General features: G+C 38.5%; 1 protein-coding gene across 1 annotated transcript in view; it reads left to right on the top strand.

Annotated features, from left to right (window-relative positions):
- Positions 1–16,025, top strand: part of GORAB (golgin, RAB6 interacting) — a 52,948-nt gene extending 36,923 nt beyond the window's left edge. The window contains exon 5 of the mRNA XM_079925991.1: positions 15,980–16,025. Within this exon, the coding sequence (XP_079782117.1) occupies positions 15,980–16,007 (28 nt within the window). The 3' untranslated portion in view covers positions 16,008–16,025. The remainder of the gene's footprint in view (positions 1–15,979) is intronic.
- The last annotated feature ends 253 nt before the right edge of the window (positions 16,026–16,278 follow it).

Here is a 16,278-nt window from a genome sequence, read left to right as displayed (position 1 = left end):
AGAAGAGTCCAGGATGACTCAAGGACACAGGTGACTGCACGTGTCTTAGCAAGGAGGTCAGGACCAGGCAGAATCTGGATACAGGAGAGCTTTTCATCAGACAGCAGGGAATGGAAGTCCTAGATTTCAGCCTAATGTCCAAGAGCTGGCAACAGCTATCACCTGGCAGCTGGCATTCCACAGTGCTGTCCCGGAGGGCCTCCACAACTGCGCCCATGTGCCTCATCTTTCTCCTTCTCTTACTCTTTGACCTATAATCTTCTGGTGCAGGAAATTCTAGCTGCCCATCTTTTCCATTGACTCTTGTTTATACATGGAAAATCTTCATATTTGTTTTTTATTAAACCTTGGGTTTTGACCTTACTATATTTTCTCATGATTGTTTTATTCTTTATTGCTGTCTCATCAATAATGGTCTCACCTTTGAATGACTGCTTTATTTCTATTAGCAAATGACTTTCTTCTTCAAGTGTCATCAGAAATAGAACAATAACACTGAAAGAAAAGACACCAGGGTCATTTTGTCCTTTTTCATACCATGGTAAACTGGTCAAGTAGCTTTGAGACTTTTTGTTCACCCCACCCCGCAGGGCTACCTAATTCAGCACAAGACTTGGTTTTCTTTGAGGTTAGTGCTATATAAACACTGTCCATTAAAATTCGACAAGGTGTCAGGTATGAATCGATTATGAGGCCCCTGATCATCTCTTTTTAGCAGAACTGAAGAGTTGATATGAATAGAGTTTTCATTGAATACTGTTTCTCAGGGACTTGTTCCAAACTTTCTTTAAAGATGAAGAAAAAAAAAAAAAACCTGACGTCTTATATAATCATCAACATGGCACAATGAAAACTGCTAATATAAATAACCTAGATAACCTAATCTGCATCCCTAAGACACCTCAGCCTCCTTTGAAGAGAAGCAAAAAGGATGTCCAAATGTAAATAAACTAAAATAAAAACCAATACACCCTGAGGGATGGGGTTGTTTAGCTCACACAGTGGAATGAAAAGTGGTTTGTGTGTGTTTGCGTCTTTTTAGTTTGTTTTATTGTTGTGGTTTTAACTTCTCCATGATTAGGACTCAAGTAATTTTCTTCTTTTCTGTTATAAGTTGCTGGCAGGCTGGTCAAGATTCGGTTTCATTCTAACGTTTAGAGAAAATGATCTTCCTGTTCCATATTCAAAGATAAAAATATCTCCCAGCTAAAGTGATTGTCAATGCCAGGGCCAGGTCCCTTTTCAGGAATTTCCTTCCTGGACTTGGCCCTTCAACCTCTGAAATAACAATTGTTTTTTAGCTTTTCTGAAATGAAAATATTTACCAACAGGGTTTGATTGTACAACATCGCATCTCCTTCTTCGGTCTGCTGGGGTAGCTCATCAGACGGGCTGGTGGTGAGCCGGGGAAAAGCCAGGAGGAAACCTCTGTGGGCAAAGGAGGGAAGGAGAGAGAGAGCAAGAAAGAGGAACAAGCCCTGACTATTTGACGTGCACACAGGAATTTCAAAACAGGCTGCAGGGCTGAGTATCCAAACGGAGGAAACGTGTATCAGATGAAACACCCACGCTTTGATCTTTCTTAGAATGTAGTTCTTTTTGGCAAAAACGCTTTCTCCTCCATACTCATTACAGAAAGGAACTTGTCGTTGCCAATCAATAAGGATAAAGCAATAACAATAGTGTTAACACCTTCCCAATGGGAAAACAGTGTTGGGAACTGTGCATGCTATCTGCTCTTGGCTTGGTTTCATATTTTAAAGGGGATTTGGCAAAATAATTAGATGCTTCTGTCTACCTCTGTTCTATCCTATCCAAACCCTATGCAGCTTAGTAAACTGATGTCAGAGGAATTTGGCAGGATGCTTAGTGATAGCTTCTCAAATGAATGTATAAGTAGGGCAGAAATAGCCTTTCTGAAGGATACTTCCTATCTCAATCCCTAATGTATTAAGTTAATGCTGAGTAATGCTAATACCAGGGATGGTGTTGAAATGGGATGACGTGGTGGTGGGGTAAGGGCATTACGTCATTTGATTGTTTTCCTCTGACAAGAGTGACATCCTCCAGGGGCAGAAAGCACAACCCTGCTCCAAAATGTCAACACTCCTCCAGGAACAAGGCAGTTTACAACATGACAACATTTTCATCTGTGGATTAACCTCAAGGACGATCTGCTATTTGCTAGATCTCTCTTATTTTTTGAAACTATCCTTAGACATGAAAAAAGGATTATTATTTGGTAAGAGAGGAAGGTGAAACTCACTTTGAAAGAGAGCCCATTACATGTCAGGCATTCTGCTAGATGCTTGAAAATTTTATTTCTCTTTGTCTTCATTATAACTTTATCTGGTTCTGTTATTATCCACGATTTGTGAATGAGCAAAGCATGAGTTAAGAAGCACAAAAATTAACCATCTTGTCTAAGGTCATACATCTAGTAGGAGAGAAGCTTCCAAAAGAACGATGAGAACAGATCCTATATTTGTCTTTGTAACGGTCACAGTGGTGCACTGCCCAGATGACCCTTTCAGGACCAGCTGTGAAAAGTGTTGGTTGCTAATGGCTCACTGGAGATTCTTTCTTCAGGAATTGCCCTAGGCTAAAGAGAGTGGTCTTGCCAAAGTTTGTGCCCCCTTCCTGGGGGGAAGCCTGGAACCAAAGTCTGAGAGTTATGGGGGTACAAAGAACTGGCCCCCATGCCTCAATTGGGAAGAACTGGGGCCAGAACTCGGCTGAGGCCTTTGTTGTGTCTGTATCACACCCAAAGGCTCTCCCTACCCAGTCCTGCTTCCTTGACCACTTACAGACCTTGTCCTCAAACATACTCTCCAATAAACTTTGGCACACACATCTCCATCCCAGACTCTATTTTCTGAGAAGTCTGATCTTTGACAGCCTTCTGGAATGTATATTAAAAATGAAAAAACAAAAACTATTTAAATGCTAGGACATAGAAAAAACAAAAAGATAAACAAACAAATAATACCCCGCCTCATCATTTCAGTATAGTGGCCCTAGTATTGTACACAGGAATATCTAGAAGTGACACTCTTAATCCAGGAAGAATGTTGTAAATCATAGGATTTTACTCTTTTTAGAACCAAAATGAATGTTAAGGAGACTTTCTCTCCCATCCCACTTCTATCCACCATCATATTACAATTTAAAAAAATAAATGAGGCTTTGAAAAAGTAACTGACTTGGTTATGGTCCCCCAGCTATTTGGTAGATGAGGGCCTAGTGCTGAATCTAAGATGTCACTATGAAACACAGAGCCAAGGTCATATTAAACTTCTAATTTGATTAAATTAAAATGCTTTATGGTACATATTATGTGCAAGAAAGTAATTAACTGAGAAATGTCAGGTTCTTTCATGCCAATTTTAGAGTTAGTGATACATAACTATTGCTTTTACAAATATAATAAAGGAACTTAATATCACGGCAGCAAACATTGCTTATCCTCTGATCAAGTACTGGATCTTACTTGATTCTGCCTATTTTAACCAAGTAGTGTCTTTTACACATAATTCACGCAGCTTTAAGTGATGCATTTTCTCTCCCTGCCACCCTGTGATAATTTTAATTTAAATTTCACCATGTTACATGATCAATTTATTTTCCTTAAAAGGAACAACTTCAAGTGTGCCTTCCAGAGCTCTGGGAGTTCTTTTTCCTTTCAATCAGATTAGTTTATAAATGGGGATCTTGGAAACTGAAAGAAGATTCAGTTGCAGAAGGAAAGACTTTGTGCTTGATTCTGATCCCCCCAATACGTACGCGTGCGTGTGCACAGACACACACACCATCCTCCATCAAGAGGTTAAAGGACCATGGCCTTTTGTTTCATGGGATGGATTAATATTGCTGGGTTGCTTGCAGGGAGAAAGGACTTTCCAAGCTGTTATATGCTGCATGCGTTGAGAGTGCATGTTTCTGTAACACCATACTTTTTAATACAACTGACGGTCTGTCTTGAGATTTAAGTGTGTTTTGACAGTTTTTATGCACCTGTTAATTCAAAGCTCTTAACATATGCCAGTTAAAAAGAGCCAGGCACTAAAACATCTAGCTTTAGAGGCTAAATATGGCTCAGCTGCAATCCCAGGCAGGCAGGCTGACAGGAACAATTCCTTCCGCCAAGATGGAAATCAGCTGTAGCCTCCTCTTGTGCCTTGAACAAACCATTTCTAGGTGGGGAGGGTGGAAATACCATTTGATTTCCCAGGGGACAGTTATCAGCGTCAACTCAGGTCTTCATCCATGGTTGGTTACTCTGGATAATATTCTGTTGTGTTCAAGTGGAGGACTCAGGATTTGGAAAGACCTTTATGTTCATCGTGGTGTCTAGTTAGGAGAGCTCTCCATCTGTTCTCTGCTCCACACCTTCCCTTCATACCCACCTACCCACACCCAGCAAAACTGAGGACAGATGCCCGAATTTTTCCAATGCTAACTCCACGGTTTTTAAGAACTAAGGCCATGCATTTCTCTACAACACAAAGAGCAATATTTCTGGTGTAAATAAAGAAATAATTCTCGTCAAACTTAAACAAGGATGATTAAGGGATATTCACTGTAGCACTAGCTAAATGCCAAAAGATAAATGATCTCTCTGTGCATACAAAGTACCTTGTACTCAGAGCTTTAAAACAGTGTAGAGTGGAAGATAAATAAGCATTTGCCTTTATTGTTCTCTGAGACTCTTTGGGGCAAGGTATGGATTTGATACATTTCAAACATCTGGTACATTTCCTCTTGAGGGTACAGAACAATTGCTGTCCAATGGAAATGTAATTCAAGCTACAAATGTAAGTCTGTGCATATGTAATTTGAAATTTTCCAGTAGCCACATTTTCAAAAGTAAAGAGAAACAGGTAAAAATAATTTTAATCATGTACTTATTTAAGCAATATCCAAAATACTATCATATCAATGTGTAAGCAATTAATGAGAAATTTTATGTGAAATTCGATGTGTATTTTGCACTCACAGCACATCTCTGTTTGGACTAGCCATATTAGCCACATTTCAAGTTTTTAATACCCACATGTAGCAAGTGCAGTTCTAAAATGTTGATCATGAAAATGTTCCAACAAATGGAAAATAACATTTAATGACCCTGGGAATATTACTAGAAACTGGATAATGGCCAAGGGACCTGTAGAGAATTCACCAGCTTCTTCTCTTTTTTACCCTGTATTACAACACATTTCTTTTCATACGATTGTTTGAATGTCCTTCTCAGCTTCACAGTGATGGTCGTCAGATTCCAAGTAAATAACTATAGAAAAACAGAACTATTAAAAAGTGGAATGAGTTACCTAGATGGAAAAGTAGATTTCATGTCATCAGAGTATTTGAGCAGAATCTAAATGATTGTCTGCAGTGATGCTATGGTGAAATTCTGTACCATGTGGCTGAATAGCATAAGGTGGTATACACAGTGGCTAAGAGCTTGGGATTTAGAGCCAAGTAGAACTGGGTTACAATCTCACCTCCACTATTTGTGTGGTAGCACATAATGAGATTTAATTGTCCCATTTGTAAAACAGGAATAACCACTTCATGAAATTGTTATGTGAAATAAATGAAAGAATATATCTATAGCTCTCACAATGTTCAAAAAGATATTATGATTATGATTATTACAGCATAAGAAAACTGCCTACGGATATTTGGTACTAAAGACAGATGACACATAATATTAAGCATTTAAGACATTGTGTATCGTGTCTCCTTTAACTTTTGCAACTACTCTAATCTATCATGGTTATAGCAAGGTCATCAACTGTTAAAGAGGGTGACAACTAGACTTCAGAGTGATTTGTACCAAAAACGGTTCACTTCAAAAATTGTGGTTTTGTTATAATTTTAGGAGAAAAGAAAGAACTAACTTTCATTGAGCGTTGTTGGTTTTGTTTTTGGTTTTTTCCCTGTCTGTTTTTTAAACGTACAAAGCACTTTCTGCATCTTATCTTAAAAATCCCTTGAGGTGGTGGTCTTTTTAAAGGGTGAGTATACTGAGGATCTGGGAAGTCAAGGGTGCAAGGTTAACATGTAGTGCGTTAATATGTACATCCAGACCCGTCCGACTTTAAAGCTCGTGCTATTTCCACTACATGGGAATGGCCAGATTTGACTTTCACTTATCTGCAACTGTCAGTCAACAGTAGAAACAGATAGAAACAGTATTTCAATCAGTACTAACATACAAATATTCTGGCTCCTAAATTGACGCTGGTTAAAATACATGTCCCCCAACTACCATCATTTACCCAGAAAGGGGGTTAGTGCTGCACCTGTGGATCATCGCTGTTATCCACATCACAGTCTGCTTAGGCACTGCTTCTTACTGCACCACTGAAACGTTCACCCCTTTGAGGAGCTCACTTCTGATGGAAAAAATACTGGAAATTGGGACACATAAGTTGAAACGTATTTCAAGAGACTTCTCTTAGAGCATGCTACACCAGTGTTCTCAGGGCAACACTGGTGACCACCCTAGAGGTGGGAGCCATGCACACACTTCTCCAGAATGACTTTCCAGGTGTGTCTATCCTGATAAAACTAGTTTAAGGTTGATGTCGGGGGGGGGGGGGGAAGGGGCGGGGCGGAGTGGAGTGGCAAGAAAATAGATGTTTAAACACCACCCTTTAGACAATCATTTATGGTTAATCACTATCAGTGCCTTTAGAACATGTCTGCCATAGAAGAAAACAAAAGAACAAAAGTCCCTGGCAGCTGTTCTAAGGTTCTTTGCTTCATCAAGTTCAGTCTTTGTAGCTTTGCAGAGAGAGGTCCAAATAGGAATGTCCATAGTACGGCTGTGATTTTCAGAGGAGTCAAAATTCCTCAGTTTTGATCCTGGGACAGAGATGAACAATCCAGTTCAAACTGCATTTGTATTTCTTATCTATAATGTATTCAATTTAGTTTAAACAAACTTCCGTGTTTCCCTTAGGTGTTCTTACTCCAGAGGAACTGTTTCCACAAATTATATGTAATTACCCCTTCTGGTCAAAGGTGAGAAGGAAATTAGCATCACAATGGCAAGTTTTCTCTCTGGGTGTTGCCAGCTCACACAGTTCCATGGGTGATTTGAGTGTGTTAAGCCTCCGTTTACAAGCAGGAAAGCTCAGCAGAGCCCATGAGGACAGCATTAAAAATTCCTGATCAGAGACAAGCATTTCAGACATTCATTACCACACAAGCCATCAGTGGATTAGATCGAATAAGCCAAATACTTGCAGACCTCAGCCCTGGGGCTGGTTAGACTATTCAAGTAATGCAAAGTCGAGTGGGCCCGAGTTACACCCTGCCTTCTTTTGAAACAAGCCAATGAGCCTCTGTCTACTCATAAGGGGTGTTAGGATACTAGTTGAAAGACAGTAGGCCCAGACATTTGGGTTTTAGCACTCTATTTGGTTATAGAAAGTAGGAAGTCATCTAGTGAGTCAGCACACACACACACACACACACACACACACACCATTTTTAAAAAATGTGTTAAGTTAGAGGAGGTAGCCTTTTGGGGGGAAGATAAGGGTGCTCTCTCCACTATTCTAGAAGAATGAAAATAACTCATCTTTTTCAGTAAAAAGAAATTGCAAAATATTCTTCCAGAAATAAACATGAAAAACTATACACACACATGAATTTCTGAGATAGATGCCAAGTACTGCTCTGAAACCATGTGAATTTTTCTCTCGTGCATTTGTCAGCCTGACTCCAAACCATTTTATTCTTTCCTCATTTCTCCCCTCTGCTCTGTCTGTTTTTAGTTAGTTGCTTCTTGGCATAGCTTCCGTTGGAGCAGAGAGTGCCTGTACTTTCTTCTTTTCTTCCTCTCTTCTTTTTCTTTTGTTTCCTTTTAAAACTTCTTTTTTTGTGTTCTTTCTCCTGGGCTCTGCAGTGACTCTGCAATAATTACTAAGACCAGAGCAAACAGGAGGTATGTGTCTCTGGAGCCCCCTCTGTCCCCCTCCATCAGGCCTTCCTACTGTACACATAAAGAGCAGCTCAGTGAGGGGCACAGAGACATGTTCACGAATGCAAATGATACGCGTGCACGCTGCCCATGACTCACTTCTCTGCAAGAGCCTGCAGCTCCCCCGCCACCTTCTCTTGTGAGTGGACTTGCCCAATGGCACCATTTTGTGTCGAGGACTTCCTGCAGAGGAATTCTCCAAGCTGCTTTTGCTTTTAAGAACTAGGATTTTGAGACCCAGAGTGTAGAGGTTGCGATATTCATGTATTTACAGAACTCCATTACATTTTATTGGACCTCATTTTTAACTGGCTTTGTCACAACATGTTTCAAGTTGTGGAAAAACAGAAACACACTAGCCATGCAGCCACATAGAGACCTGAAAAGAAGATGGTTGTTTTAAATCTAAGTTTAAGCAAACAAGTTTTGTTTGAATATGGAGTAAGTTTTAAAAAGCATCATGAATACACAGAATATAAAATGAAACACACTGTAAGGGCACGTCTTTGTTCTCATTCATTTTGTCTGGGGAGCTGGAGTGGATTCAGCTGGTGTTACTGTTTCTAGCAATGTGTGATCAGCCTTTGGAAAGGACACAATATCAGAACACACTCATAAGTGTGCGTTGGTTCAGGAATGTTAAAAAACAAAAAAAAGGGACTTCCCTGGTGGTGCAGTGGTTAAGAATCCACCTGCCAATGCAAGGGACATGGGTTCGATCCCTGGTCTGGGAAGATCCCACATGCCACAGAGCAACTAAGCCCGTGCACCACAACTACTGAGCCTGCACTCTAGAGCCCGCAAGCCACAACTAGGAAGCCCACAAGCCACAACTGCAGAAGCCCGCGTGCCTAGAGCCCGTGCTCCGCAACAAGAGAAGCCACCGCAATGAGAAGCCTGCGCACTGCAACAGAGTAGCCCCTGCTCACCACAACTAGAGAAAGCCTGGGCATAGCAACAAAGACCCAATGCAGCCAAAAATTAAAAATTAATTAATTAATTTTTTTAAAAAAAGAAAGACAAGTCAATGCCTTTAACAAATTGAGAGTTACTTAAACTTGAATCAGCACTGTAGTCTAATGAGACAATAGAAATTGGCCTATTTGTTCCTGTCTTACCCTTCCCAAGTTCACGGACATTCAGCTTCTTTGAAAGAATTAACTCTGAAGCATGAAGCCCACTCTGTCTTCAGGTAAAACTTGAAATAAGAAGATTCTTTCCCTCTCTAGGAGCAGTTTTTTCAAAGAGACATAGAAACACAGAGGCATTTGTTGATGATGTGGATAGGACTTATGAACAAAATTTAAATCTCCATCATGTATAGGATTTTAAAAAATAATCATGTTAATTTCAGGAAACAAAAATAAAGGAATCAACACACACAGGTGCAAAGACTGTTGTGGGAGAAAATCATCTGAGGTATAAAATGAGAGATGTGAATTGGAATGACTTGGCTACTTGCAAGAAAAAGTGTTCAAAACTTACCCTCTTTGAGTATGCAGCCTGGAGAATGTCATTTCAATCACTTCTGCAGTTGCTCTACTGAGTACTTTTGAAATATCCTCTATCTACAGATGAAAGCACCCTCATCAGGGAGGGAACGAGCCTGTGACCATGTCTACATGATGCCAAACACTTGGGTAAAAACTGAAACCATTACACCAGTGCCTTGATGCTTTTCAGACACTCAGCTCTTTGGCATTGTAAAGGGAAACAATTCAGATTTTTCAGTTTTCCTTCTGATATTTGTCATTGTGTAGCTATAGTCAATGGCTAGATAAGTGTATGTTTACCAGAAAAAAAAGTTTGAAAGTTATATATATGATAGGTAATTCAAGAGAAGTAAATTATAGGGAAGATACATAAAGTAAACAGCTAAATCATCGTGCCATGGTCACCTATGTGTCTTTATTATAGACAAACACATAACACGCACAGGTGCAAACATACACTCAAAGACCAATTTTTAAAAATCCAGTTAAGTGAGATTTTTCCCTCTACCTTTAGTTATTTGTTGTGATGTTATCTCAATCTTATTTGTCCATACACCAGACAACTCCTATGAGAATAAAACTTTGCAGAAGTACATGACTTCTCTTTGTAAATCTGCAAACCATTTTTCTTTCTATCACTTGAAATATTGTCACTGTGGTTTCAGTTATGGGCAGAGTACATTTTAAAGGCACTGCTCAAATCCAGAATGCTCTGAGCCTCTCTGTTATTTTAGTGATCATATGGTTGCTGAAATACAAGACAATTTATGTGCAAAAAAAAAATCCCAGCTTCAGTTTCTAAAATATGCTTACTGTTTTTTCAACAGAAATAAAAATTGTATCCAAAGAACACATGATTAATATTCTTACGTTAAAGGATTCAAAATCAAGATGAGAATAAATATTTTGTGTTTTGGTAGCATAATATATTTGCCAACAGACTTACCTTAATGTCTCTTAATTGGGAGATGGGGAAATAAGGGAATGTATTTAAAGTGAAGAACCACTTTACAGTTGACTTATTTAAAATGGATATTTAATGATTTCTAAAACATTTTCTAAAATAAATGGAAAAGAAAATGTTTAAGCTATATGATAAAAGCTGCTTTCAAAAGGCACATAGCATACTACTAACCTTTTCCCTGAGCCTGCCGTTCTCCAGAAATTCTCCTAACTATAAGGCACGTTCATAAACCCCACACCAGTAGAGACATACTTGTCACACCCAATCTTGCTATCTTCTTAGTTATTCATTTTACAGGAAAAATTCCTCGTCTTATTTTCTAAATTTTTAAATGCAACTTCCTCTAGGTAATATGTACATGAAATGGCATTCATTTCCAATATATTAAATGTCATAACTGAGGTCATCTTAAGATTAGAAAGAATCAGTGTTTTCAAAACAATACACTTGAATTATCTGTGCAAAGACATACATGTACTTAATTAAGGTTGGAATTGTATAGGATTATTTATAAAGTTATAAATTACATTGTTCAAGAAAACACTTGAAATGGGCACTGAGAAGCCACATAATTAAATAAAAATTGAAAACCTTTGAACATGTCTAGATTGGTATAAATGGCTTCACAGACATAGATTTCATGTTTTCATTTTAATAGCAATAAAATATTTTGTTTATGTACACTCACTTTAAAACTCAACTTGAAAAGCATGGCATATATAGCATTTATGCACATGTTTACCATATATTTAAAGACAGATTTTAATGATCCATTACTGGAAATCCATAAAAGTTTGCATGTCAACACTGGCTCCATTTTAGAAAATATTTTAGAAAATATTTTCCTTTCTCTATTACATTTCTAAAAGTATGAAATGTTTGGTGAATGTGGAGGATAAGACAGAAGAAATGCTTTAAATAAATACATAGATTCTGAAGGTGCACTTTCTTTCTCCCTTTCTTTCTTTCTTTCTTTCTTTCTTTCTTTCTTTCTTTCTTTCTTTTTCTTTCTTTTCTTCTTCCTATTGAGAACAAGAATAAATAGATTAGTAGTTTAGTGCAGAGGAGAAATTATACAGAAACTGAGATGGTGGCTGTAACATCACTGCAGTGATAATGTATAAATACTATTAGCTCCGTGTTCCTCTATCGCTTATGAACATTTAGAAAGTATTCAGCATGTTTGCTGGGTCAGATAAACTGTTGAAAGTCATTATTTGTCTACTTTTCAAAACTTCAATATTTAGTGCTTTGTAATTTTGAACAAGGAAATTTAAACTGGTTGCAAGTCAAATGTTATAGAAAACAAACACAAAAACAAAAATCAGAAAGAAAGGAAGGAAGGAGATATAAAGTGAGAATAATAGTAGGGAAACAGAGGGAGAAATAATTTGGGGGGAGGGCAAAAAGGACAAAATTAAGATCAGAACTGAAGGGGTCTGATAAAAGAATCCAACATAAACTTAAAAATATAGAAGCAGAGTAAACATCGCAAAATGCCCTTAACAAACCCCAGTTCTGCAGGCTTTTCTGCTGCTACACAAAAGTGTATTTTTCAAGAAAATTGGTTACAGCAGTTACCCGTGCCTTCGAATAGCAACAAGTAGAAATAAGGCAGGACGTCTAGAGGGGCTCTCCTTAGAGCCGCATTCCCTACCTTTTCAATCCCTGCCAGTTCTCCTGCGCCAAACCATATGGAATCCATCTCACTCAAGGACATAGACGAGGAGAGGGGCTTCGGGAAACCAGGGCTGCTGCAGGCGTTTTAACGGCATGCCACAGGAAAGTTTTATTTCCAATTGATTGGTTACAAATCAGATAAATATCGCTTCTAATGAAAGCAGCTTCGAACCGCTGGAAATGTTATCTATAGGAGTCTGGGGTTTATCAAAAGTCAAAAGTAGCTTTAATCACATCAGCATGCTAATTACAGGCAAACAATAAAAGCTTTAAGAAATGATTGTGCGGGTTTTATTACTATTGACAGTCACTGAGGTATATTTATTTCGGGAGGTAATTGTCAGAAGACTTTCTCCAGAAAGACTTGTTTGTATAATTAAGTGCGTGTTATGCAAGCTTATCTACTGATCTACTTCTGCTAGTTATGTAGCTCCCCCAATGCCTCAGAACACAGAAGCAATTAAAAAAGAAAGACCCAGGGAGATGGTTTTTCAGTAGTTCATTTGTGAAGGAGGAAAAAATAAAGACCTAATGTACTCTGGAAAAACAGAACGTACTAGAGTAAGAAATGTGATCAGTCACTAAAACATAAAGGAATAAAACAATAAAGGTAAGTTGAAAACTCTTCACAATCAGTGATGTAAAAGTAGGAAATAATAAGAATGGACATTTTCATTTGGAGGAGAAGTTGGGGGAGCAGGAATTTTCTTTTTTGCATACAAAATATCATTCAATAAAATGGGGTATTCCAACCTAAAAATATATGTGATGAGAATGAGACAAAATGGAAAATAACAATCAATGGCTTCAGGACCACTGGTTTTATTATTTTATTGTGGGTTTATTACCTAATTCCCAAAAGTGCCTAATTTACAAGTAAGAGCCTAAACTTTTGGTAACATCATTTCAAATCTGCACAGACACACGTGCTTTTTCATCCAAATGAACAACAAAGGTAGATTTACAGTTGCCGCCCTGAGCTTTTTTTTTTTTTTAGGCTAAACCACCTGAAACATATTTTAAAAAAAATATTTCCATCTTATTTCTCATGACAAACTGCATTGTGACTGGACTAAAAGGGGAAAAAATAAACCTTTCAAACTATGAACTATTTTTGTGCCATAAAGAATCATTCAACTCTAAAAGGGAAAAACCCTAATTTAAAAGATATCATTATTATATCAAAAGGTGTTGGACTGGATTTAATTCTTTCCATTCCAACATATTGGCCTCAGTTCAGTTTCCACCTCATTCAAAGCAATTAAAAATGTGGCAAACCCTTGATCAATTTTTTACCCTTAAATCCGGTCGGTTCTGAAGTTGTCACATTTTAATGGGTTCAGAGTCAGTTTATGCAAGAGACAATCAAATGTTGGCTTTTAAAAGTCCTATAAAAAGTAAGAGCTTTTAACCTTTTGAATGCATTAATAAAATGCTAATGGCATCATGGCCAAGACCACATTTGGAGGTTCCCCAGAACTCCAAAGGACTGTTGTGAAAACAGAATTTTAATCAAATGATCTGTTATTTTAATGGCCACTTACAAAACAGGAGATTTATTGAGAAGCATAAAGTTTGTTTGCATGAGTGAAAGCAAAGCTTTTAAGAATTACCTTCTTCCGGGTTTTTTTTTGCCCCAGTTCCTTACAACATAATACTACCAAACATTTGTGAATTGTGACTCAAGTCTGCAGTCTTATTTCTAGCAGAAAATAAAAGGGAGGCTGGAGAGCAAAAAAAAGGTGGTGCCAATTTGTCTGCCCAGGCTCTGATTATTGGATGCAGAAAATTTTTTTTCCTTTCAGGGGAGAGGGATTTGGTGGGAATGTTTCTCCCTTCAGGGTGAGATATCTGATATCCATCCCGAGACCAATCATAAGGCCAAACTTTCATGCAAACTGCACAAGGGAAAAAAATTAGGTCTTTGGGTAAAATTCTCATCTAAATTTGCAGCAGATCCCTAGTTTCCGCTGGGCAATTATGTCTCTTCTTACCATTTCTGATTGCAAAACACATTGATTTTTTTAAAAGTTATTTCTGATAACTTGAGAACCTTCGATCCCTAGCCCCCTCCCCCAACTCTTCGTCCTCTCTTTTGAGTCTCTGTTCCTCATTTCTGTCTCCCCCGTCTAGAAGTGCTATCCAGTGACCCCTGGTGCTGATTAAAGTTTCTCGGGTGACCCCTGAATGCATTTTATTACACTGGCTGGTCATAAAACCTGCTTAAACTGCTGGCTTATCCAAACTCCTACCTCTTCTGTGGAAAGCCCTACAGTCAGTCCAGCCTCAGGCAAGGAAAATACAAACAAGCAAACCAAGGAGGGCAGAGAAGGCTTGAACACAGACTTTGTCAATACCAAGGAGCCATCCGGCATAGGGGAGGGGAAAACTTAGAATGAAGACAGACACTCACAAGGGTTCTGGAGGAAATCAACTTAATACTAGTGTAGGTGGGACATGGAGAAGTAGAAACATGAGAAAAGAGAGAAAAAAATTAAAACCGTTTGGTGTTTTCTTTTCCCTTAAAATGATGTCACAACACTGAAATAGCTTACAAGGTGAAAGGTAAGCATCACTAACACAGGTCAGCATAAGACATCTCTGAAAACAACATACTCCTAAAACGGATCCCAGGAAAACATTTACTCAGCTTCTGGGAGCAACACAAGGAGGTTAGAAGCCTTTGTATGTTTATGTATTTACTACATCTAGGTAAAAATATGTATTGTTATATTTACCTGGTTCAGGAGAAGCCAACTTACAGTGAGGTTTAGTTTAGCTGTTTATTTTCCTGGGCTGCTGAAGGGAGGCAAAATCTGTAAGATTCACAATCCTGCCTGGATGGAATTTCTGTGGCAGGGATAAGGCATGCAATGCTTATAAGGGAGGCCAGAGAAATCAGCGTTCGAAAGGAGAATGGTGTTATTGCGCATCAAAACCTATCAAGCTCTGGGTTTTCCCCTGGGACTAAAACTGAACATATGCGTGTGTATCAAATCCAATTTAAAAAGTGTTTTGAATTTCATTCTCATTCGCAAAATCTGAAAATAAATCGGTAGGGTCGGTTCTCAGCCTTAAGCCAGAGTAGGAGGCTACAGTCTGGAAGTCTGCCGAGAGAAGTCCGTCTGTTCAGTTCTGCGGGTAAGGTGCTACCTGTTGCCTTGCAGGCAACGGGATGAAGATCTGACACACAGAGTTAGCTCCTGGCAGCTCTCCCACCAACCACGGTAGAGATCCACAGAGGCAGGAGAAGAACACACTTTTCCTACTGGTCAGGTTCCCATTTCAGTGACACTGAACCTGGATGAGATCCAGACTCTGCTCGGAGCCGTTGACATTCCTAATGTCCAAGTGACAGGCCCCCCGATTGCTGGGCAGTTTTTCAATACTAGCTAGAAATCTTTAAGAAGGTAAAATCAAGGGCCCAAAGTGAATCATTAATGACTATTTAATTGCATCTTGTGATTAAAAAGTGATTTGTGATGGTTACTCTTGACATCATTTTCTTTGTTCATGTGATTTTTTTAAACTCTTAGAAAATGTCATTATTTTCCCTTTTGTTCAAAGAAATACAAAATAACCATGAATTCAACTCTTCTGTAGACCAGAAGTGGTCCCTTTCACCTGTTTATACTTTTCATGTAGTCACTAAGCAAAAGTCAAGCATTTCCCCAAAGATACTATTAGTGGAAGCTGGTGACTTTGTTAATACCTAGAATGAACTGGTGAGATATGCTTTATTTATCTAATTTAATTGATCTAATGTAATTCATTCAGAGAGTCTTCATAGTGAATGATAAATCTGATAACCAATGACATTCATCAACCATTTTTATTTTTTATATGCAGCCCACATTACACCAGGAGAGGAGTTTGATACCGTTCCTGCTGTTGCTTGCCTATCTACTAGGCCTGGCAATTTACAGATGTAAACACTTTACTTCTTACTACAACCATATGGAGTAAGTATAATTATTCCCAGTTTGTAGATGAGGAAACTAGGGCTTAGAGAAATGAGGTAATTGCCCAGCTTCACATAACTAGTGAGTTATGTGTGATTCACAGTCAGGAATGTGATTCTGGACAATCTGACTCTCTGCACTGACTTGGGCTCCAATTCACTCCTTAACCAACATCTCTTCATCAAC

Source organism: Stenella coeruleoalba (assembly GCF_951394435.1).
Source record: "Stenella coeruleoalba genome assembly, chromosome: 1".
Taxonomy (NCBI): Eukaryota; Metazoa; Chordata; class Mammalia; order Artiodactyla; family Delphinidae; genus Stenella; species Stenella coeruleoalba.
This window is presented reverse-complemented; position numbering and strand designations above follow the sequence as displayed.